This window comes from Thalassophryne amazonica, chromosome 15, assembly GCF_902500255.1.
Source record: "Thalassophryne amazonica chromosome 15, fThaAma1.1, whole genome shotgun sequence".
In the NCBI taxonomy this organism is placed as follows: Eukaryota; Metazoa; Chordata; class Actinopteri; order Batrachoidiformes; family Batrachoididae; genus Thalassophryne; species Thalassophryne amazonica.
Window position 1 is genome coordinate 15,286,748 of NC_047117.1, and position 25,375 is coordinate 15,312,122.

A 25,375-nucleotide genomic window follows, 5' to 3' on the forward strand; every position below is an offset into this window, starting at 1 on the left:
ACCACCGTCTTTGATTGAGTTCCCTGCGCACCTTTCCGAGTGACAAGCACGAAGTACTGCACCCACCAACCCCCCACCGCCCTCACCCCAACTCCTACCAACTTTATTCTTGTTTCACCCCCTTTCCCCAATTCTGCCCTCCTGTTACATCTCACATCAGCTCCCCTCTTCTTTGGCATGCTGCTGCCCCCCCTCCCCTCGCTCCACCTCTCCCTTTGCACCCCTTCCACTCATGCAGACACTTAAATAGCACATATATTCTGCATGCATTCACAAATAGCAAAGCATCTGCCATATACGTTCTCAAGTCCCCCCCCACCGCCTCCTCCTCCTCCTCATAACCCTGTGTGTCAGACTCCCATTCAGCCCAGCGCACCATCTGGGACCCAGAGAAAACTGTTTCAAACAGGGATAACCTTTTGTGCGCTTTTGTTTTGCCCGTCTGACGTGATTCCTTGAGGTTTAGAAATATCAGCAATTTATATCTGAAATGAGACAATTGATCAAATAAACCAAATCATTTGAATAATAAAAGTCTAATGATATATTCTGTGACAGGCTCCCACGTTACCTGTGGAAATATTGCACACAGACACAATAGGGTGACCATATTTTGATTACAGAAAACCGGGACACGTAACCCAGCAATGAGATTCTAAAATGATACATGAATACCGGTCAATGTAATGTCCCAATGAAAAACAACGAAAACCAGGACATTGGGGGAGGTGATGGTCTAGTGCCATAGTGGCCAACCCGCGGCTCACGAGCCGCATGCGGCTCTTTGCCTGGTGTCATGCGGCTCTTACGTTCATGTCCAAGTTTGTGTTTGTGTGTGTATTTATGTGCGTGTTCGCTTTGCTTAAGTTCAATACGGTAATTTTGTTGAATGTGCTTCACTTGGGTTCATTACGGTATTTCGAGATCATGGTAAATGCGCAGGTGCGTGAAATGATAACTGCTAAATTTCCCAGTAGCTGCTAGGTCAGGGGGTCGATCTTCTGTCAGATCTCAAAATGGCATGGAAAAAATGCACTGCAAAAAGAAAATATGAAGATGAAAACAGGACGTTTCTAACAGAGTGGAAGAATTTATATTTTTTCGTCAAACGTAATGGCAAGCCATTCTGCCTTATATGTCAGTCGTCATTGGTGCATTTCAAGGCTTCAAATCTTCAGCGTCACTTCAGCTCACTCCACGCTAACACTGACCAGGAATTTCCAAAAGGGACTGAACTTCGCAAGCACAAGCTGACCACTTTGAAAAGTCAGCAGAAAAGCAGGTACAGGTTTTCCAAAAATTTACGAAGCAATCAGAGACAGTAACACTTGCATCGTATTAACTGGCTTGGAACATTGCACGGGCTAAAAAGCCATACAACGAAGGGGAGTTCGTTAAAAAATGCATAAGTGACGCTGTTGAAATCTTGTCTCCTGAAAACGACAAACTAAAACGCATGGCATCAGACCTCCAACTGTCCCGCCATACTGTTGAACACAGAATATCAGACATTAACACAGCTATTGAATCACAGTTGCACTCAGACCTTCAAGCATGCGAGTATTTCAGTGTCGCATTGGATGATAGTTGTGACATACAAGACAAGCCTCAGTTGGCAATATTTGCACGCTTTGTGTCAAAGGAGTGTGTGATCAAAGAAGAACTCCGGGATATTGTGCCACTGAAAGACCGAACCCGTGGCATAGATGTGAAAGAAACAATGATGGCTGCATTTGAGAAAGCAAATCTGCCCTTACAGAAGCTAACCGCAATAGCCACGGATGGCGCACCATCCATGTTCAGATCTGTAAACAGGCTCGTGGGGCTGTGCAAAGCCGACGAAACATTTCCCGACTTTTGGAATTTCCACTGCATCATCCACAGAGAGCAACTCGTGTCTAAATCGTTGAATTTAGACATCATGAAACCTGTGATGGACATCGTCAAGTACATCCGTACACATGCTCTTAATCACAGGCAATTCAAGAATTTCATCGCTGAGCTGGATGAAGAGCTTCCAGGTGACCTGCCACTGCACTGCACCGTGAGGTGGCTGTCAAGGGGAAAGGTACTCTCTTGCTTCTTTGAACTTTTGGATGCCGTGAAACTCTTCATGGAAGAGAAGAACAAGGACTATCCCCAGCTCTTGGACCCCAAATGGATTTTGGATTTGGCCTTTTTGGTAGACATGTTGGGCCACTTGGATAGACTGAACCTTACCCTGCAGGGTAAAATGAAAGTGCTGCCTGATCTGGTGCAAAGTGCGTTTGCGTTTGTCAACAAACTGAAGCTGTTCAAGGCGCATATTCAAAAGGGAGATTTAACGCATTTCCCCACTCTGCTAAAAGTTAGCGGGCAAGTCACCAGTGCCACCCTGAATAAGCAAGGAGCCAGATATGCAACTCTGGTTGAAAACCTGCACAAAACCTTTGTGATCCGGTTCCGCGATCTACAACTGAAAAGGCCACAGATCACGTTCCTCGCTGACCCAATAATGCAGACACAGACTGTTTGAAAGCCCCTCTAGTTGCAGATGAGGCAGCCGCTGAGTTGGAGATGACTGATCTCGCTGAGAAGGACCAACTGAAACCTGCTTTAAGGGAAGGGACCACTGAGTTCTGGAAAAGTGTGTCAATGGAAAAATACCCCAATGTCAAAAGGGGTGCACTTAAAATACTGTCAATGTTTGGCTCAACGTACGTCTGTGAGTCTGTATTTTCTACCATGAAATACGTCAAATCAAAACACCGCTCTGTTATGACTGACACCCATGTGAAAGAATTGCTTCAAGTGGAAACAACGGAGTACGAGCCAGATTTGAGGAGGATTGTTCAAGGGAAGGAATGCCAGAAGTCCCACTAAGCAACATACATAGTAAGTGCACGCTATATTGATTATTGAAAAATGACTGGCCTGTGGTCTTGGTACTGTAGTAAATATGTCATTATCATGTTGGTGTGGGGCATTTGTTATTTGTTATCATGTTGGAGTGACATCAATCTGGCTGAGCCTGTGTGTGTGTGTGTGTGTGTGTGTGTGTGTGTGTGTGTGTGTGTGTGTGTGTGTGTGTGTGTGTGTGTGTGTGTGTGTGTGTGTGTGTGTGTGTGTGTGTGTGTGTGTGTGTGTGTGTGTGAGAGAGAGAGAGAGTGAAGGAGAGGAAGCGATGGTTGGGGGTGTGTGCCCATGTGTATGATGTTGCTGGCCTGTGGTCTTACTATTGTAGGGGTATTTACAATTAATCTGACTGAGCAGAGGTGTGTGTGTGTGTGTGTGTGTGTGTGTGCGTGCGTGCGCGCACACGCTGAAGGATGGGTAATGTTTGTGTGCCCATGTTCATGTGCCCGTGTGCCGATGTGGCTCTTTGCTGTAACACAGTAAGAAATGTGGCTCTTGGTCTCCGACTGTTTGGCCACCCCTGGTCTAGTGGTTAAGGTGTTGGGCTTGAGTCCAGAAGATCATGGGTTCAAATCCCCGCCTGACTGGAAAATCACTAAGGGCCCTTGGACAAGGCCTTTAATCCCCTATTGCTCCCGGTGTGTAGTGAGCACCTTGTATGGCAGCACCCTGACATTGGGGTGAATGTGAGGCATAATGTGGCTCAGTAAGAACACAGTAAGAAATGTGGCTCTTGGTCTCCGTCTGATACAGATGGAAAAGCGGTATATAAATGCAGTCCATTTACCATTTACATTGTCATCACTGTCTTAAAAACAACCCAGGACAGCCAGGACAAGACATGAAAACAATACATGCCCTGGAATAACAGGACGCTTGGTCACCCTAAGATACAACAAGTGAAAAAATGTTATTTGTATTTCAACCACACCAAATAACAGAGTAATACCAATATTAATAAAATTACTCATACATAACAATCATCTGATCTGATCTCTATCCACATGGTTAGCATGTCAAAAATACTAAGATTTTTACCAACAAATATGGCTGCCGTGCTCCACAACTTCAGCAAGCATTAGTAACTAATGTTAGCTGCTAACTAGCTGAAAACAATCTGTGTGCGCGCGTGTGTATATTGATTAGATACACTTGACTTTTAAGGATAGTGAAGATGTGAACTATGCAGCAGGATTTGTGATAGAATGTCCTGTACACATTTTATAGCTTCTTATGCTCTTGTGAAAATAAACTCACAGTTGACATGACTTCAGCAAACTTTTCTTTATACCTCAAACAGAAGATGAGCCCCGCTTAATCGATTTTAATCACCTCTTTTCAGTTAAACTCATGACCCATTTGATAACCTGAAAATAAAAAAATAGCAGGGCCATCTTGATCTGATTGCAAAGATCAGCAGTGGATCCAATCAATGGATATTTAGGCTGAATGGAATCAGCTTTATTAAACATGAATCATCCTTCGGAAGCAATGTGTCAACAGCCGAATACCTCTACTCCATTCAATGCTTACAGGCAGCAATGTGGGTGTGCATTTCAAAAATGGTCAGCTTCACGTCAAATATGCAACAAGTCTATTTAAAAAAAAAAATGCCACTTCCCTCCGTGTAATGTCCATGTAGATTTTTGTTTGTCCAGTCCTCTTTTTTGTTGTAGAGTTTAAGGGCCCCGTCACACACAGTATGAATATGTACAAATCAGGGCAAATCATGGCGGAACAGCTCGTGTAAGCGAACCACGAAAACATTGAGCCGACAGGCAGGCATGAACGATGGAACACTGCGAGCAGCTGGAGCATGTGTAACCACATCGCACAGCTGCTGTGAAAAAAAGAAAAATACATGCCACCCACAGGATTCGAACCTGCAATTTACAAAAGCTCTGATTGCCAGCCAGAAACTTTACCTATAAAAGGTGTGGAAAATGACTGAAATCAAGGAGAACATGGACATATTTAAAAAATAAAACCACACACCATATAAAACACTGCATTTTATTGAATCCCTCATATCAGCCAGCCCCGCACATATCCGGCCCGACATGCGTGTCTCGTGGATGGTGCACCGCAAAACAGACACAGCATCATATGGAACAGACCTCACGTGGGTGATGTGACATTCAGATTGCCCACTGCGTGTTATGATCTGACAGTCCATTTCACCTGGACAGCCTGTCAATGTGCATGACATGCACTCGCTCACTGGGACCCATCACAACAGTGATATATGTTTTTTATATATGGCCACGTGAGGACAGCAAGCAGACACACGCACGTCACAGTGAACAGTTGTTAGTTCATGTCCGTCCAAACATGGTACGTGTTCTCCAGCTGGGACGTCCAGAACCACAGATCTCCACAGCAGCTTCTTTTGGAGGACACACTCCCTGTCTGTTCAGTGAACACACCAATGTGTCACTCTGTGTCTGTGTTATGTGAGCTGTCAGTGAGTCTCTAGTCAGTAGGCATCTCATTGTGCTGTGTGCGCTCTGATCTGCTTGTCCGGCCCTCGTGTGATCATGTCTGTGCAATATATATCACCATTTTATGCAAGCGTGCCCCCCCCAGCACGCCACATATGTTGGGGGGAAGTGGGGGAGGCACGCATGTACATATGCCACATGTTTCGGGGGGGGTGACACGCTCACACGTGCAAGACACATACACCACATGTGTGTTGCTTTTTGCAAAGCCACACTTGTGGTGGCACTTAGACAAATTCCACCATCAACTCGAAAGTGATCGTCTGCTGACTGTTTTCGTGCTAATAGCATGAATGGCCACACATTTTCTAAGTGCCAAGCAAGCGGTGTTAGATGTGCGTGCGTGTCACCTGGAATTTCGCCGACACCTGCTGCAAGAGGGATCAAATGGGCTCTGACAGGGTACACTGTCTTTCAGCCATTGGTGTGCGCAAATAGTTGTAGCAACAGGTGTACGAAGCATTAAAGGCTGCTACGATTTTAAACGTATTACATACAATTCCGGCTTCATGCGCACATCATGCGCAATGCAACCATAGTCGTACTATGTGTGAAGGGGCCCTAAAGACAATTAGCAACCTTTTGGCACATTACCACCAACAACTGGACAAGAGTATGTACTACCGTCTTGTCTTTTGACCTACCACACATTTAACTATCATTACAGACACCCTGCAGTAAGAATAAAAACATTACGATCACCACAACCCCCTTTCTGATGTGGATACTACTATCATTCATGCTGCATGAAGTGGAATTGGCAAGTGCCACATTTAAAAAAATTCTTTCACAAAAAGTGCTAAAAAAAAAAAAAAAAAAAAAAAGATTACCATTTGTCACAGACAAAAAGTGTGTATGTCACAGCAGCAGACAAGTCTGTCTTTTGGGCTTAAGTGTGATTGCACTTTTGGCAACAGTGGTAGCAAGCCTCAGACCTCAGAGGAAGGAAGATTATCTATTTTATGTTATTATGGAAGATGAAAAAAACTGTAACTCAACCCAACACCATCGTCAAATTCATGCAACCCAAGCCAAGAAAGGCAAGTCACTACTTCTTGGATTTGTATCTAAGCAGAGATTGAAATAGTTGGAACTTTTCACATTTTGTTTTTGTTTTGTTGGTACAATACTGAAAAGCATGTGTTGGCACAAACAAGTCTCAGATGTTTGGAGGTGTTGCCATGAACTTAAATAATAATAATAATGATAATAATGAAAACAAAAAGATAGCCATGTTAACATTATGATTGAAGCAGATGAGGCTTTCCATCAGAGCTACAGTAAAACCATCAAATACTTATCAGAATCAACAGGGTCAGCAGAATAATACAAGGTAATGTAAATTACACTATGTGCACAGACTATGCGTGCTTTTGTGCCAAATAAAAAGATGCAGTTAAGCAGGTCATTAGCTAAGAGAGGGATTATCAATGCTTGGAAACTGTAACACCCCCAGCAGGGTTCTGCACTACCTTAATCCTGCAACTGCTGGTGTATTACATTAGTACATTACATTTACACATGTAGTGGCGCAGACAATGCCCAACAATAACTATATGTGTGTCTTGCACACACATTAATCTGGTTTAGGAAAATCATAATTCCATTCTCATGTTTAAAAATGGTGTTCCCCCTCCCTTTTCCCAGACAGACACATCCCAACATCGACAATTTGCGCTGCTTGGCCTAATAAATCATATCCTTGTTTCCAGTTTAAGAGAGTCATCATCTCACTTTTCCCCTCTGTTCACCGTGGTCCCCAATGACAAATGATCCAGTCATATTTTTAGACAACTGCATCGTGAAAAACTGTCTGAAAAGAGCAAAAAGCAAGCCAGATCTTACCTTGACCATGCAACATGTGGCAGCCGCTACACAGAAGAAGCAGAAGAAGGAGAGGCAGACCCCGGCTTCCACTCCCTGCGGACCGGTTACGCATCTTCTGCAGGCTCCCTTCAGCGGGTCGCTCCACACGGACCGCGGAGATTCCCAGTTTCACCAGACTGGAGATGTACTTAAAAATGGCAAAGTCAGCACAATCAGCGTCCGCTTGTGCTCCGCTGCTCAAGCTCTCTCTGTGGGAATCAGCAGTACCGGCTGACTGCGCACTAAAGTGTCCGGTGAAGCGAAGCTCCGAGCTCCGGGAGTTCAGTCACACTGCAGCCGAGCTCGGGCTTCCAAACACGGGCAGGGAGCTGGAGGATTGGGCGCTCACCAGCGGGGGCACTTTCACTGATAATCTCCTGTAGCTGTCGCAGGGTCCGTGGCTTTCTGCTCTCCACGATAACTCATTTTCCAATTGATCCGGGTACAGATTTAATACATCTGAGTGTGTTTGAGACTTATCGTCTTATTCGCTGCTATCGACCGCAAATCCGCGCTTGTTTCTGGTGTCTTCAGAGGGAATTTGCACCGCGGATCATTTAGTTGCTTAACCGCTAATACATAGGCAAACACAACACATGTGACATTACATTTTTTTTCTTTTTATCCCAACCGAACAAACTTGAGAGGTGCAGAAGTTTGTTATCCAGTCAGCTGCTGCCGACTCGATGTGCTGCACTCTGCCGAGAAGAGGCACCTCAACCTCGAATGGCACTCCGCGATAACCCGGGGTAGTTAGCGGCGGATCGGGTTACACAGAAAGATGATACAACAGGTTAGCGAAAATAAAGGCGGATTGTTCCCACGTTTCTCAGCAACACAACTGACTTTAAAAACATTTATCAGCAAAATAAGCACAGCTGACGAAATCTAAACACTTTTTTTTTTTGCTAACAAAAAAAAATCTGCTCTCTCACCGCTGCGACACGAGTCCGCTGTTTTTTAATCCAGTCTTCAGTTCTTAAAAGCAGTCCGAAACCGAGTAAAGCGCAAATGCTTTTTTTTATCGGACCCAGACTTGCCCTGCAGACCGATTTAATGGGTTTTTGTCCGTTTTTCGACTCTTCTGTTGAGGTTTGGAGAGCCGACTGAAACGATGCGTCTCCTTCGACTGAACACCTGCCGCCTCCTCCGCTCGACTCGACGCACACTTTGAGAAGAGGGAGGACTCACTCCTCTTTAGTCCCACACCTAAACCGAACGCTTTCTTTTACTCCGTCAAAGTCCAAACTTAAAACATTTCAGAATGTAAGCAGCTATTTTCCCCACTTTCTCCGTGCTGCTTCTATGCCAAACTCAGAAACTAAACTTCTATTCACTATCATCCGTTGCTGTTGATTGGTCGAGGCTGGAAGCATCGCTGTTCCTATTGGTCAGTTTGAGCCAAGGGGGCGGTCATTAGCTGCAGCAACGAACAGCAGAGAGCAGTACACGGCGCCCCCAAACACAGTGTCACACTAAAGAATTTACTTAAAAAAATGCAAAAGACCATCAAAATGACAAAAAAAAATCCATTTTAAAAGCACGTCTTGGCATAAAGATAATAAAGCATTCAGAATACCGCAACGCCTTGCATCTCCTACCTAATTTTGCGCTTGACAAAAGAATGCACTGTACTAAATGTCCAGGGGTGCCCAAATTCTTTGCAAAGAAGGGCCAAAACGAATCGGGGTGGAGGACCATGGGGCGAACATAAATTTTAATGTTAAGCCAAAGTATATTACATTATATTTTGCACAGTAAGTTTGAAACCTAAAACAAAATTTTAATACATATAGTAAAGCGAATTCTCTGTAATCTTGCAGTATGTTATTATTATTATTATTATAATTATTGTTGTTGTTGTTGTTGTGCAGACTACAGATATAATGAAACATTTGTATGCTTCTTTTTGCACAGCAAATTTCAAAAGAAAGACACCTTCCTGACAGAACATGCATGTGAGGTGCTTTGAATACACTGAAAAAAATTGGAGTAATATTTACTTGAAAAAACCTAGGCAAGTTTTTTTCACTCAGAAATTCCAAGTAAATTTTACAAGGAGAATTCTTAAGTAAATTTACTTGCATATATTAGTGTATTTAAAAGAATAACTCAAGTAACATTTAATAGAAATTATCAACTGAATATTTTCATTGAATTTTACTCTGTCTTTATTCATAAAAAGTAAAACTTTTCAGCTGTTCCCCTTGTTTTCACAGCAGATCCAATTTGCATCTGCATGTTGATTTGGCACAAATTCGACACTGGATGCCCTTCCTGATGGACCTCGACATTACATGGAGAAATGCGACAGGTGTGGGGTTTGAACCGGGAACCATTTGCACTGAAACCAAGTGCACTAACCATTTGGTCACACCTCTGCCTACTAGGGATTATTAAAAATACTTAAATGATCCAAGATCTGCTGTGGCGACTCCGAGTGAAAACAAGGGCAGCCAAAGGGACTTACATACTCAGTGTAGAGGTGGTGGCCAAGCGGTTAGTGCACTTGTTTTCAGTGCAAAAGGTTCCTGGTTCAAACCCCACCCCTGCACTACATTTCTCCATATAATGTGGAGGTGCGTCAGGAACGGCATCCAGTGTAGAATTTGTGCCAAATCAAGAACATGCAATATCTGCAACATGCAGATCCAAACTGGATCTGCTGTGGCAACCTTGAGTGAAAACAAGGGGAACAGTTGAAAAGTTTTACTTTTTATGAATAAAGAGAGTAAAATTCAATGAAAATATTCAATTGGTAATTGCTAGTAAATGTTACTTGAGTTATTCTTTTAGATAAACTAATATATGCAAGTAAAATTTACTTAAGAATTCTCCTTGTAAAATTTACTTGGAATTTCTGAGTGAAAAAACTTGCCAAGGTTTTTTCAAGTAAATATCACCAACTTTTTTTTCAGTGATAATTATTTGAAAAGAGTTGTATTGTCTGTCTTTGTAATGAAAGCTGAAAATGTCACTTGCTGTTTTGTCGGCTGCTTCACCCACAGCAATTCAGCACAGATCCCCATTGGGATCTGGCACAGGTTTTATGCCCTTTCTGACAACTCCAGTTTTACCTGGAGAAATACACACAGCCCCTGGTCTTCCAAAGAGGTCTCCCATCCAATACTAACCACGGCCCACTCTGGTTAGCTTCTGACATCTGACAGGATCAGGCTTACAAAGAGTAGACTGACTGTTAAAGCTACAAAATGTCACTTAATGTTGAAAAATTGATCAAAATGACAACATACAGTAACAAACTAGTGTTGGATGCTGTGTTTCCAACATTTAAGTTACACATCATGAAATGCCCCCAGACAGAAATTGCATGATATTCTTCAATGGCATGACATAATGGCAAAATGAGTTCTCATGAAGAATGTAAACTTTTTTCTGAGCCCACTAGATGGCAATATTCATTTAAAAATGGTTAAAAGGAAACTGAAGTGCATTGGCCATCACAGAAACTCCACAGCACCCTATAATTTCTACATGTAAAATGGTGATCAGACATGGAACTGCAGTGTTTATATATATATATATATATATATATATATATATATATATATATATATATATATATATATATACGAGGTCTATTAGAAAAGTATCCGACCTTATTATTTTTTCAAAAACCATATGGATTTGAATCACGTGTGATTACATCAGACATGCTTGAACCCTCGTGGGCATGCGAGAGTTTTTTCACGCCTGTCGGTTATGTCATTCACCTGTGGGCAGTCTTTGAGTGAGGAGTCGTCCACCCGCTCGTCGATTTTTTTCATTGTTTAGGAATGGCTCAGACTGCTGCTTTGTTTGATAAAAAATTTTTCAAAACTGTAAGGCACAACTGAGTGGACACCATTCAATAAATTCAGCTGGTTTTCGGTAAAAATTTAACGGCTGATGAGAGATTTTGGTCTGGTAGTGTCGCTTTAAGGACGGTCCACGGCGCCTGACGGCGATCTGCGCTTCGAGGCGGCAGCGTCTCGCCGTTTCAAGTTGAAAACTTCCACATTTCAGGCTCTGTTGACGCAGTAAGTCGTCAGAGAACAGAGAACTTTCAGAAGAAGTCGGCATGAGGAGTTTATTTGGACATTCCATTGTTAACGGTCATTTTGTAATGAAAGAACGTGCGGGCAGAGTCGCATGTCGGGCTGGACCCGACCGCGGAGGGTCGCGACAGGAAAAACACCTCCGTTGGAAACCTTAACGGGCAAGTTGGAACATGCCCAAGCTGTTAAACAATTTCTCAGTTACTCACTTGTTGAAAGCCATTAAAAGCCGCCTGAATTCTACAAATGGTTTTCAACACGGAGGTGTTTTTCCTGTCGCGGCGCACACAGATTTGCCGAGTCGTCACGGAAAGGACTCGGCGAATTTGCGCGTACGTCTTTCATTAAAAAAATGTCCTTAAACAGTGGAATGTCCGCATAAATTCCTCATGCCGGCCTCTTCTGAATCTTCTCTGTTCTCTCACGATGTCCTGGGTGAATTAAGCCTTAAATTAGGATGTTTTCAGCTCGAAACAGGCCGACGACAGCGCCTGGAAGCGCTGCAGGACGTCCCGCTCCGTGGGAAGTCCTTACACCGACAGAAACACCCCATAATCTCTCATCAGCTGTTAAACTTTTCACAGAAAACCATCTTAATTTCTCGAATAGTGTCCACTCGGATATTCCTCACAGGTCCAGAAAAAATTTTGATAAAGCAACGCGCGCCGTCTCGAGCAGCGTGTGAAACAAAGGAATTCAGCCGAGAGGGCGGGACCACATCTCACTCAAAGCCTGCCCACAGGGAAATGACGTCACCGACACGCGTGAAAAAACTCACGCATGCGCACGAGGGTTCAAGCATGATTGGTGTAATCGCATGTCATTCAAATCCATATAGTTAAAAAAAAATAAAAGGATCGGTTTATTATCTAAGAGACCTCGTATATGAGTGAGGTGACCATCTGCTTTATCCATACTACCAATAACAGAATAACAATCCAATCTCTGGAACTGGAAAGGGGACACCTTGAATGGCCACTTGAGACTGGCTCAAAAAGAGTGATACTCTCCACAGAACTCCGTGTTAAAATCTCCAACTTTACAGCAGAAATATATATGTTTACAGCCTAAACATGAACAAAACAGTTTTGGTTTCTACAGCCAGTTTCCCTGTTCATGTTGTGGGGGGTTATAATGCATCGATTTAAGCTAAAACAAATTTAAACCATAAAGTATGAATAATTACACACATGGTCACTTTGAGTGACAGGTAGTGTGTTCCAGTGAGACCATTCAAACTTTGCTTGTCCTTTCTGGAGGTTTAATTACAATAAAATATGCACTACAGAGAATTGTACAAAAGTACAATTGTGCAAACATACAATTGTGCAAACTTACGATCTAAGCAGTTGGTACCGTAGCATTTCCGTGGGTGAAACAACAGAATTTCATTTGTATGTTAGCACCAGGTTAGTACTAATTAACAGGTAGCATGGTGATCTTAGCACCATTGATGAAGCAACGGGTATTGACCCAATATGTGAGTCATAGGTTTTAATATTTGCACTCAAGCCATTTATTATGAAATCATGAGATGGTCAAATAAAAATATGCATTAATCAAATACCCGAACCAAAGTTAGCCTGTTAGCCTTAGCTTTGCTTGTTTTGGCAATTATAAGATGGGGCATGTTGGGGCTTCATTTGTCCCGTCCAGGTAACACTGTCACAGAGGATTTGTCCATCATATATACAGTCTGTAGTCTAGAAGCTGCCTGGTACTGTCACATTTTATCTTGTGGCCACTATGGAAAAACACCTAAACACTGATCCGTTCTGCTCTTTTAGCTCATCCACCCAGATGTATCGAGCCGGTTAGGAGATCGCACCAACAATCCTCTTGTCACAAGACCACTTTGTTAAACTTTAGACCACTGCTTCCTTTTCAGGCTAATGCCTAAAGCAGCACTGACACTTACTTGCACAGGAAAAGGTCCAGTGGGCACGGACAGGCCCTGTATCTCTGTCGTTCTTCTCATTCCTTTGGGATTGTGGGTTGAAGCTCCTGTAAATTGGCTTGTTAAGTAGACTCTGCTGCCAGTGTATCTGGGAAAGGTAAAGTGGGAAATGCCAATGAAAAGAACCGGAATGAACCTAGATCAAATCTGACTATACATTAATTCACCAGGAATTGGTACAGCTGCACATGGGCAGTTGGTTCATTACAAAATAATATACCTTAGTACTAGTAATAACTTAATTTCATCCATGATGAGGGTCATTAAATGGCACATTAATATTAAAGTCCGCAGCACAGTGACCTTATCTTTTATTGCCTCCATAAATCCTCAGTGACAGACCATCCACTGTCTATCCCCAGTACACAGGCTTCTTCAAATTAGCTCAACTATCCATTTTCTCCATTCAAGTCAAACGTTTCTGTCTGATCTTCCAATAAACTGGAAGCCAAGTTGCAGCTGACATTTTCCTTCAAATGATTGAGATGCAACAACCACTGATCAGTCAACAGTTTCTACAGATTATCCATCAAATCACACAGTTCTGTCACCATTTCTGCACATGCACTCAAGATAAATGCAATCAGAACTTCACATTCACATGCAAAACTACTGATCTGATTAAATTTAAGATTTTATGCAAGATGCTGTATGAAAGGTGCCAATTGGAGTGGCATCATTCCAATCAGAGAATCAGCACATATCATTTACACATTCCTAATAGAAATGATGAGACAATTACACATTTATATGTACTGCTCAGTACAATTTGATTGGAGATTTTGACATATGTAGAAAGCAGCTCCTGCTGACCAGCGCAATTTGAGTATAACATTGGCCACATGTAGCCTAATTGTAAGTGTTCAATTTTCACTGCAGCAGGGGAGACGCACGCCATCTCATTCTGCTCTCTCCTTTCACCTTTTCCTGTACCTCAAACCAGACATTGGAGAATTATGGACACTACAAACAACTCCTCATCCTGTTGTTTCCAGCCATCAAAAGGGTCGATAATTTTTACCAGAGGCCATCAAATGTGCCCATCGGGTATTGTGAAGGCTTTCCGTCCATCCATCTGTCTGTGCTCAGCATAAGTCCAGTCCTATTACTGCCAGGTTCTTCAAATTCACAGGGAACATTCTTGGGACACAGACTTTGGACAACCTCAAAGATGGATAACGACCTATTTTAAGAGGTTAAAAAGTAGCATTCTGTCTCATATTTTTATGCTATGAATCATGCAAATTTCATTCTTTTTTTTTTTTTTTTGAGAGGGGTGGGGGTGACAGCCAATCAGAGTAGAGTGGCACCATGACATCACTGGCTAGTCTCTCTCTGGTGCTCCAAAACCGGTTTGTTTATGTGTAAGTCTAACATGTTCCTCATATATTATGTAAAAGCTAGCAACTGAAAATGCTGTTTTTTTTTTAACTCGATAACACCTCTGGATTGATTTAGGAGACATCTCGTGGATGTCAGCATGCACGCTAACTTCCGCGCTTGTCAAAAGCTCATGTATGCGCACACGCATACCCTCCTGCAGACACCGTTAAAATGTAAATAAAATATTATTTATGATTGATTGATTGAGTGAGTTTATTCTGTAACATCAATATAAACATCCATCCATCCATCCATCTTCTACCACTTAGTCCAATTAAGGGTCGCGGGGGGCTGGAGCCTATCCCAGCAGTCATAGGGTGTGAGGCTAAGGTGAATTTGTCAGTGATACACAGATAAGTCAATATAGCATAAAGGCTTATTTCCATTGTGTGTTGGGAAAGTGTAGTGACACGGACCCACAACAGGGGGCGTAAATGAACGGACAATGGAAATGCCAAAATATAACAATTTAATGTTGTGAAAATGTGCACAACAGAATACAGATACTACTTTTAGGTAACAGTCAACTGAACAACAGGTGACGTGTGGGCAGGCTCGAGGATAGGAGACGCCTGTCCAGAGAAGAGCCGGGCCCCACACGATTTCCACTGCCAACGGAGACCTGCAACACAACGGAGCTGCCAAGTCCTGAGTCCCCAGGTGGCCACTGCCTCCAGCTGTCGGATCGGGTACTGCTGGTAGGAAGCACAAACAGGTTATGTGGGTGTGTGAACACCCAGCAACAGTCAGTAAACTCACAGTTCCTTCCTGAGTGAAAACAGTCCTCCACTCCAAGGTAGCAGGAAACACAATCCGTGCAGTGCCTAATGTAACAGCTAATAATTTAAGAGTGGATTTGCCTACTCCTCCAAATTCTCACCAACCAGCTCCAAGCTGCAAGTTACAGAAGGTTACCACTGCAAAAACGTTCAGAAAACACTTATGTGCGTACGGCACAGAAAACGGCTGAAAGGTTACCTGTCGGGTAAGCTGATTTCTCAGCAGGGTTGTGATGTCTCTGCCAGGCTTTTATGGTGGTTGGTGATGAATGAGTGGTGACAGCTGTCAGCTCCGGGCCCCTGGTGCTCCTGGAGGTGACTGCGCCCTCTGGTGCCTGAAGCCTGCCTTCAGGCAGGACGCCCTCTGGTGTTGGACCAGCAGTACCTCCTCTTCTGGCGGACCCACACAACAGGACCCCCCCCTCAAGGGGTGCCTCCTGGCGCCCGACCAGGCTTGTCGGGATGTCGGTGGTAGAAGTCGGCCAGGAGGGCCGGGTCTAGGATGAAGCTCCTCTTCACCCAGGAGCGCTCTTCGGGTCCGTAACCTTCCCAGTCCACCAGATACTGGAACCCCCGGCCCTTTCGACGGACGTCCAGGAGCCAGCGTACTGTCCACGCGGGCTCCCCGTCGATGATCCGGGCAGGAGGCGGCGCCAGTCCGGGGGTGCAGACGGATGAGGTGTGGTGAGGCTTGATCCGGGAGACATGGAAGACAGGATGTATCCGCAGTGAAGCCGGCAGCTTCAGCTTCACTGCGGCAGGGCTGAGGACCTTGAGGATGGTAAATGGTCCGATGTAACGGTCCTTGAGTTTTTGGGACTCAACCTGGAGCAGAATGCCTTTGGTGGAAAGCCACAACTCCTGCCCGGGCTGGTATGCAGGGGCCGGGGTACGCCAGCGGTCTGCATGGTCCTTGGCCCTCTCTGGGCTTTAAGCAGGGCAGAGCGGGCAGTGCACCACACCCGACGGCACTTCCTGAGATGGGCCTGGACCGAGGGGGCCCCGACCTCTCCCTCCACGACTGGGAACAATGGGGGCTGGTACCCCAAACACACCTCGAACGGGGAGAGGCCGGTCGCTGATGATATCTGGCTGTTGTGTGCGTACTCGATCCAGGCCAGATGGTGACTCCAGGCCGTCGGGTGCGCGGAGGTTACACAGCGGAGGGCCTGTTCCAATTCTTGGTTGGCCCGCTTTGCCTGTCCATTGGTTTGCGGGTGGTACCCGGATGAAAGGCTCATGGTGGCCCCCAGTTCCCTACAGAAACTCCTCCAGACTTGCGAGGAGAACTGGGGACCATGATCCGATACGATGTTCGTCGGGATACCATGCAGACGCGCGACGTGGTGGACCAGGAGGTCTGCAGTCTCCTGGGCTGTCGGGAGCTTCGGGAGGGCCACAAAGTGGGCCGCCTTGGAGAACCGGTCCACTATCGTCAGGATGGTGGTCATACCCTGGGACGCAGGGAGACCCGTGACAAAGTCCAGGCCTATGTGGGACCACGGGCGACAAGGCACGGGCAGCGGCTGGAGGAGTCCTTGTTCCTTTTTATGAACTGCCTTGCCCCTGGCGCAGGTGGTGCAGGCCTGGATGTATTCCCGGATGTCGGCTTCCATCGATGCCCACCAGAAGCGCTGCCGGACCACTGCCACGGTTCTTCGCACCCCTGGGTGGCAGGAGAGCTTGGAACCGTGACAGAAGTCCAAGACTGCAGCTCTGGCCTCTGGTGGGACGTACAGCTTGTTCTTAGGTCCATCGCCGGGGACCGGGTGTCGTGTCAGGGCCTCCCGGACGGTCTTCTCCATGACCCAGTGAAGGTTGCGATGACAGTGGACTCGGGGATGATGGTGTCAGGTGGATCCGACAGTTCTGGCCTGACTTCCTCTTCATGCACCCGGGACAGTGCATCAGACCGTTGGTTTTTAGTCCCGGGGCGATACGTGATTTGGAAGTCAAACTGACCGAAGAACAATGACCAACGGGCTTGCCTGGGGTTCAGACGCTTAGCGGTCCGGATGTATTCCAGGTTCTGATGATCCGTGAAAACCGTGAAAGGTACCGCAGCTCCCTCCAACAGGTGTCTCCACTCCTCAAGGGCCTCTTTCACCGCCAGAAGTTCCCGATTGCCGACGTCATAATTCCTTTCAGCCGGGGTCAACCTGCGGGAAAAATAGGCACAAGGATGGAGAACCTTGTCAGACTCCCCACTCTGGGACAGCACTGCTCCTATCCCTGAGTCAGAGGCATCCACTTCAACTATAAACTAGCGATTGGGATCGGGCTGCACCAGAACTAGTGCAGTCGAGAACTGGTGTTTCAACTCCCTAAACGCGGCTTTGCACCGATCCGACCAGGTGAAGGGGACTTTAGTGGAGGTTAGGGCCATCAGGGGGCTAACTACCTGGCTATAGCCCTTTATGAACCTCTGGTAAAAATTTGCAAAGCCGAGGAACTGCTGCAATTTCCTACTGCTTGTTGGTTGGGGCCAATCTCTCACCGCCGCAACCTTGGCTGGATCAGGGGCGACGGAGTTGGAGGAGATTATGAACCCCAGGAAGGACAAAGAAGTGCGGTGGAACTCGCACTTCTCGCCCTTCACAAACAACCGGTTCTCCAACAACCGCTGCAGGACCTGACGTACATGCTTCACATGAGTCTCAGGATCCGGGAAGAAGATGAGAATATCGTCTAGGTATACGAAGACAAACTGATGCAGGAAGTCCCGCAAGACATCATTAACCAGGGGCTTGGAACGTCGCGGGCGCATTGGTGAGGCCGAACGGCATGACCAGGTACTCAAAGTGACCTAACAGGGTGTTAAATGCCGTCTTCCACTCGTCTCCCTTCCGGATCCGAACCAGGTGATATGCATTCCTAAGATCCAACTTTGTGAAAATCTGGGCTCCATGCAAGGGCGTGAACACTGAATCTAACAGAGGTAACGGGTATCGGTTGTGAACCGTGATTTCGTTCAGCCCTCTGTAGTCAATGTATGGACGGAGTCCGCCGTCTTTCTTGCCCACAAAAAAGAAACCAGCACCCATCGGGGAGGTGGCGTTCCGGATCAACCCGGCAGCTAAAGAGTCCCAGATGTAGGTCTCCATTGATTCGCGCTCAGGATTTGAGAGATTGTACAGCCTGCTGGACGGTACTCAACGCCCGGGATCTAATCAATGGCACAATCATATGGACGGTGCGGGGGCAGTGTGAGTGCCAGATCTTTGCTGAAGACGTCAGCAAGATCGTAGTACTCAGCTGGCACCGCCGTCAGATTGGGGGGGACTTGAACCTCCTCTTTAGCGGTCACACCGGGTGGAACCGAGGATCCTAAACACTCCCGGTGGCAGGTTTCGCTCCATTGAGCCACAATCCCAGATGGCCTATCAATCCGGGGATTGTGTTTTATCATCCATGGATAACCCAAAATTACTTGGGAGGTAGAAGGTGTTACAAAAAACACAATCTCCTCCCTGTGATTTCCAGACACAACCAATGTTATGGGCTGTGTCTGGTGTGTGATTAGTGGAAGAGGAGTGCCATCTAGTGTCCGTACCTTCAATGGTGAAGGGAGGGCCACTAGAGGGAGCCCACTTCCTTTGCCCATCTGCTGTCCAGCAGATTCCCTTCCGACCCCGTGTCCACAAGTGCTGGGGCGTGAAGGGGTAAATCCCCACTCAGGATTGTGACTGGGATTCGTGCGGATTTGCGTGAACTCCCCGCGTGCGTGTTGTAATCTACCCTTAGCCCAGTCTCTAAGGGCGAGTGTTGTTGTTTTGACCGTTTGGGGCAGTTTTTCTGCGTGTGCTCAGTTGAGCTGCAGTGAAAATACTCCCCACGGGCCAGCCTCCTTTGTCTCTGATCTGATTTTCTTTTGGCCGTGCTCGTTTCCCGAGCAATGTCAGCAGGGGGAGCTGTCGTCACGTGGAGTGCCCTGGCTTTGGAGCATGGGGAAGACAGCTCCCTTTCAGACCCGGGAGGGAGAGGGACGGCTCGTGCCTCACCACGCCCTTCGTCTCGCTCCCGTCGGCGTCCTGCTAATCGGTTGTCTAACCATATTACCAGGTCGATAAGCCCGTCTAGATCACCTGCGCAGTGAGAGCCTCCATTCTCCGATTGAGTATAACGCGCTGCTCGGTTACTAAATCCAACCGAGCAGTGAAGGCGGTTAAGATCTGCTGCAGCTCTCCTAACATGCCTCCCGCTGGCACCTGTGCACTTTGCGTTTCCATTGATTGTCCAAACGATGGTTGACGCCCCTCGGGATCCATGACGTTTGGCCGAGAAATCCTGTTGGGAAATTGTAGTGACACGGACCCACAACAGGGGGCGTAAATGAACGGACAATGGAAATGCCAAAATATAACAATTTAATGTTGTGAAAATGTGCACAACGGAATACAGATACTACTTTTAGGTAACAGTCAATTGAACAACAGGTGACGTGTGGGCAGGCTCGAGGATAGGAGACGCCTGTCCAGAGAAGAGCCGGGCCCCACACGATTTCCACTGCCAACGGAGACCTGCAACACACCGGAGCTGCCAAGTCCTGAGTCCCCAGGTGGCCACTGCCTCCAGCTGTCGGATCGGGTACTGCTGGCAGGAAGCACAAAAGGTTATGTGGGTGTGTGAACACCCAGCAACAGTCAGTAAACTCACAGTTCCTTCCTGAGTGAAAACAGTCCTCCACTCCAAGGTAGCAAGAAACACAATCCGTGCAGTACCTAATGTAACAACTAAGAATTTAGGAGTGGATTCGCCTACTCCTCCAAATTCTCACCAACCAGCTCCAAGCTGCAAGTTACAGAAGGTTACCACTGCAAAAACGTTCAGAAAACACTTATGTGCGTACGGCACAGAAAACGGCTGAAAGGTTACCTGTCGGGTAAGCTGATTTCTCAGCAGGGTTGTGATGTCTCTGCCAGGCTTTTATGGTGGTTGGTGATGAATGAGTGGTGACAGCTGTCAGCTCCGGGCTCCTGGTGCTCCTGGAGGTGACTGCGCCCTCTGGTGCCTGAAGCCCGCCTTCAGGCAGGGCGCCCTCTGGTGTTGGACCAGCAGTATCTCCTCTTCTGGCGGCCCCACACAACATTGTGGTCCTTGTGAAATTATCTTGTGACAAAATGAACATGTACAAATTGTACATAAGACAATAGGATTTGAATAATTCTGTAAATAACAATAAACTCACACATACACACACATTATATATATATATATATATATATATATATATATATATATATATATATATATATATATATATATATATATATATATATATATATGTAATTTTACATTTATTGTGTATTGCACTATATTTAATTCAGTTAAATTCTCCAATAATAGCATATTCTCTTCCATCTTCTCTTTCTGGGAAAATATACAAGCCTTTTTGATGTAATAGGGTGGTGTGCCAATGTGGCACTGTCCACCTCCATGACAATTTGGAACAATGGTTGCCCACCTTTTTGAAGTCTGGATCATTTGTTAGTTCAGGTTTGGGAACATGCACTGGCGCTATATGTGGATGCATCCTAAAGAACAGGCGAAAACAAAAACTAATCTACTGGGTGGAAATGACAATATTTAAACACGTGTGTTTTTTTAAAGTACTGAAAAAAATGGTGGACTATCACATTATTCAATTACTCTACCAGTGGCGGCGCCAGGAAATTGTTGTTTGGGGGACTGAGGGGGAGTTGGGGTAAAATTTGGAGGGGCTCCACGAAATGTCGTCAAAATGAACAATATATAGTAAATTGCTTTATAAATACCAAGGTATATGTTTTAGTCACCCGTGCTCCTCTAAACCGTGGTATCAATGCACACACACATCACTTAGAATGATTGCATTCATCACTTTGCTCAGTTACACAATATTGAGACATTCTCAGCGCAAAACTGCAGTTGAGATCCACAAATATGTCAGTCGCTATTCACATTATTGGCAGAATTATTGGGGGGGGGGGCTTGGCTCATTATTGGGGGGGCTTAAGCTTATTCTATTACTATTGGTGAAAGACAATTTCATGACACAAACTGTCTGTCTAGCTTGCATATAGTTGGAGGATTAAAAGTTTATCTCCCACAGAACAGATCAGAGCTGAATAGTCTCTGGCTGACAAAACAGTAGCTTATCTTTTGAAAGTAACACCAGTTCTTGTGGCATATCCATCAATGTACAGCCGCATGGTGACATGACAGTGAAAAATCCATCATTTTGCTCAAAAACCTTCTGTCATTTTCATTTTTTTATTGTTCAGCTCAATTTTTTGAGTGCTCCTTAAGTGATAATACTTCTGTGACAATTGATGATGCAGGTTAGTGTTACAGTGTAGGACACTTAAAAAAACATAGAAACGAACACACACAAGGATTGCTGACAGAAACCCAGGATGGACGGATACATGCATCATGTCGATTTCAAATATGATTTTTCCAAAATGTATCTTTTGACCTCAATTGATATGTTGGCCATCCTCTGATGTCAAATTTTTAATGATTCTTTACTCTTGTTTTACTCGACAGACCAATAAGCAAACCACTGAATAACTGAAGCAGTAGTGGAGACAGTACTTTCTGCAATAATACTGAGTTCCTGTGGTTCTTCAGCAGCTGTTAAATTGTATGATAATGCTTGCAGGGAGGAGATGTACACTGATACTTGAACTTCATTAAAAATTCAGACAGGTTTCCTGTCTGGGCCCTTCCCCATATTTTTCCCTGGCTGGCTGCATAACACCCAAACCCTGAAACACCTTCTCTGACATTCCATCAAGTATGTCCTTGGAGACAACAAAAAGTGCAAAAAAATCTGGAATTGCACATCTGGCTGGCCTGTTCCACCTTGTCTGTCCACATCATGGTCTTTGCACCATTACTGTTGTCCTTCCCTCCAGTCATCCGTTCACACTAAGCATGTGGTAATGCATTTACACACAGAAATAAAGCACTTTAAGAATTTAGACTTATTTCATACCATTTGTACAACTTGGAAGCTTGCTCTCAACAGCTTTGCTATCTACAGTGTTTTTTCATAAAATAATGTAATTTTGTTTTTTTATCCATTGGTTTTAAACAGATTTCTGTCTCATTTTATGAAGACTTACAGCACATCAGAGTTGGAGCAAAGATAGTTTGTTTTTTTTCCCCAAAATGGAATATAATATCAAAGTTGAAATACAGTAATAAACTGCATCACATATAGTTTTTGATGTTTTTCAGATTCCTAGCCAGATTCCACCCTGAGCTGTAATACTTACCAAGCTATTCCATTTGCTATCCTCCAGTCTCTGTCATATTCAACTAAAATCAGCTTATGGATGTTGTGGTAAAGTTATGTGAATGAATATAAACCACATTTAACACTTTGAGCTGCTGGAAGAAATCCTACTATCAATTCAGCAGCATTTGCCTGTTTTTTTTTTTGTTTTGTTTTTTGTTTTTTTTTTCCTTTTTTCCTTTTTCAATTTCCACTAAACCTTGTAGGTCACTACATGGTATATCACTTTGAGCAGATGGAATCAGTTAATCAGTGAAATCACCTGATGGAGTCAGTGGCTGCAAAGAAAACCTGCACCCTCTTGGCCCTTTCTGGAACAAGTTGCCCATCCCTGTCATAGGTGGATGATGGTCAGTCCCAGAACTGATCTTAAAGAGTCTGACAAAGGTCAAGGTCATTGGAGTTAAAGGATAAAATTTTCATTTTCATTCCAATGTCCACAAAACGTGGCACCTATATGGTGGTAGATTCTGGAGGTGCCAAAGCAAAGTCAAATTTGCCAAAGGTCAATCACTGAGGTCACAGTCATTAGTATCAAAGATCAGATTGCTGTAGGCCTTGCTGTCTTTACCACCACCAGAGAGTACTTATACCTAGTGCTCTCTAACCAGAGCTAAAGGGCAAAATAAGACTGGACATACATGAAGGACAACATTCATTCATTTTCAATATCTACTTATTCCAATTAAGGAAGTCAAGGGGATGCTGGGCTCTCTCCCAGTGGTCGTTGGGTATGAGGCTGCCAGTACATCACAGGGCCACATACAGACAAACAAACACATTGACACACTCAGACACACCTATAGTCAATTTAAATTTTCCATTTCACCTAATCTGCATGCCTCTGGAAGTGGGAGGAAGCTGGAGCACTCAGCGGGAAACCACTCAAAGACAGGAAGAACATGCAAACTCCACACAGAAAGGACCAGGTGGGAAACGTTCAAGGGCCTTCTCGCTGTGAGGTAATGGTGCTAACCATGAAGCCACCGTCTGCCTGCCACTCAGGCAGTGTACAATATGTCTCCATCAAGGTCCAACCATCCCTGATTTCACAATTTCTGGTGCTGTTATCCTTTCTTTGTTACTGATCGCTGACCGTTGATCCTGATTGCTGAGTTTTGATCCTGATCACTTATGTACAATCCTGCTCTGTGATTATGATTGCTGACTTTTGACTCAGCTTACTCATCTTTGATCCTGATCATTCATCTTTGATTGTCATTTTATTTTGGATACTGATTGTTGACTATAAAATCTTGATCACTCATGTTTGATTCTGATGGCTGAACTTTGATCCTGAACTTGAGCACAAAGGTTAGATTATGATCTTTGATCCCAGTTACTCACTCAAGATCCTCATGACTAATCTTTGATCCTGACTGTGGAACTTTGATCCTGACTATGGAACTTTGATCCTGATCTTTGATGTTGATCACTAATCTTTGACTCTGAGATTTGATGTTGACTGATGAAAATGTAACCTCTTTGATGAAGATAGTTTCCATTTGTCCATTTGTCATCAGGATACCTCAAAAACATTTGAGTGTGATCTTGATTACAGGATCAAAGGAACTATAATCAGAGGTGAAAGATCAACAGCAGGTCCAAAGCTAAATCGTAAAATCAAAGGCAGCTCCACACCAAAGCTTAATAAACTCTTCCTTAACCCAGTGTGTTCCTCGCCACCAAATTACACTGATATCTGTTCATGTCTGTTATTAACGTGTTGAAAATCGTGTCTTTAATAGCTAAATATAATGCTCAAGTATTGTGTGAATTTGCATCAACATTTTTTAATCAACCTTTTTTCCAGTGAGATGCACACGCGCGCACACACACACACACACACACACACACACACACACACACACACACACACACACACACACACACACACACACACACACACACACACACACACACACACACACAGTTATCTGTTCCAATAGCCAGTCTGTCTGAGTGCTCACAGGTTCTAATTCTGAAGCCAATTTAGCTCCCAATTACCTGTGTATCCAGTATAATTACCTCTGCATTTTCCACACTCAATCCATCTATTGCTCCCTCTCACAAAAACATCCTGTTGTGGCCTGGCACCCAGAGGCACGTGTAATTACACACACACACACACACACACACACACATTCATGGCACACAATATTCATCTTGTAAGTTCACCTCAGATGGATATCTAGCCTGACAAGTGCGCTGACATCTATCTCAAAGCAGCATCACCTTTCTCTGCCCAGTTCTCCCCCTCTCTCTGAAAGCACACACTCTGTGCCATGCACAGTGGAGAGGTGAGACGACCTCCACAGAGAGCTGCTTCATGAAAGGGCTGAGCGACGACACCAATCTCTACTCTTCTCTCAGAGGCAACCGCCGGGACTGTCTCCTGTCTCTTCAACACCTGTTTGACGTGGCTAATGACTTCTGTCCAAGCAATCAACGTATTCGTGTGTGTGTACGCTCACGCTGCACAAACACACTTACTCATGCACCCAAACAAGCACGTGCAGGACTAATGAACGGCTTCCTGCAGCTCGTGCTGTCACCATGGTGGAGGGAGATAATGTCAATATTAACTGACCTGTCACTGCAGTGGGGGGGGGGTGCGCAGCGCATGTAGACAACGGGAAAGTAGCTGTCGAGAG

At 44.9% G+C, this 25,375-nt stretch overlaps 1 protein-coding gene and 1 long non-coding RNA gene across 4 annotated transcripts in view; both read right to left on the reverse strand.

Annotated features, from left to right (window-relative positions):
• The window catches only part of LOC117527072 (protein sidekick-1-like), a 747,725-nt gene extending 739,576 nt beyond the window's left edge, over positions 1 to 8,149 (reverse strand). For 2 of the 3 annotated variants that reach the window (XM_034189251.1, XM_034189252.1), the window contains exon 1: positions 7,242 to 8,148. In XM_034189251.1, coding sequence (XP_034045142.1) covers positions 7,242 to 7,335 — 94 coding nt within the window. In that variant the 5' untranslated portion in view covers positions 7,336 to 8,148. Of the gene's footprint in view, positions 1 to 7,241 lie in introns of all 3 variants that reach the window. The other variant, XM_034189250.1, reaches the window with a different exon arrangement.
• Positions 1,108 to 2,944, reverse strand: LOC117527073. The gene is made up of 3 exons (XR_004565422.1): positions 2,678 to 2,944; positions 2,610 to 2,611; positions 1,108 to 1,364 (listed from the first exon to the last, which is right to left on the reverse strand). It is a non-coding gene; the product is annotated as an uncharacterized LOC117527073 (long non-coding RNA).
• Positions 8,150 to 25,375: the final 17,226 nt, after the last annotated feature.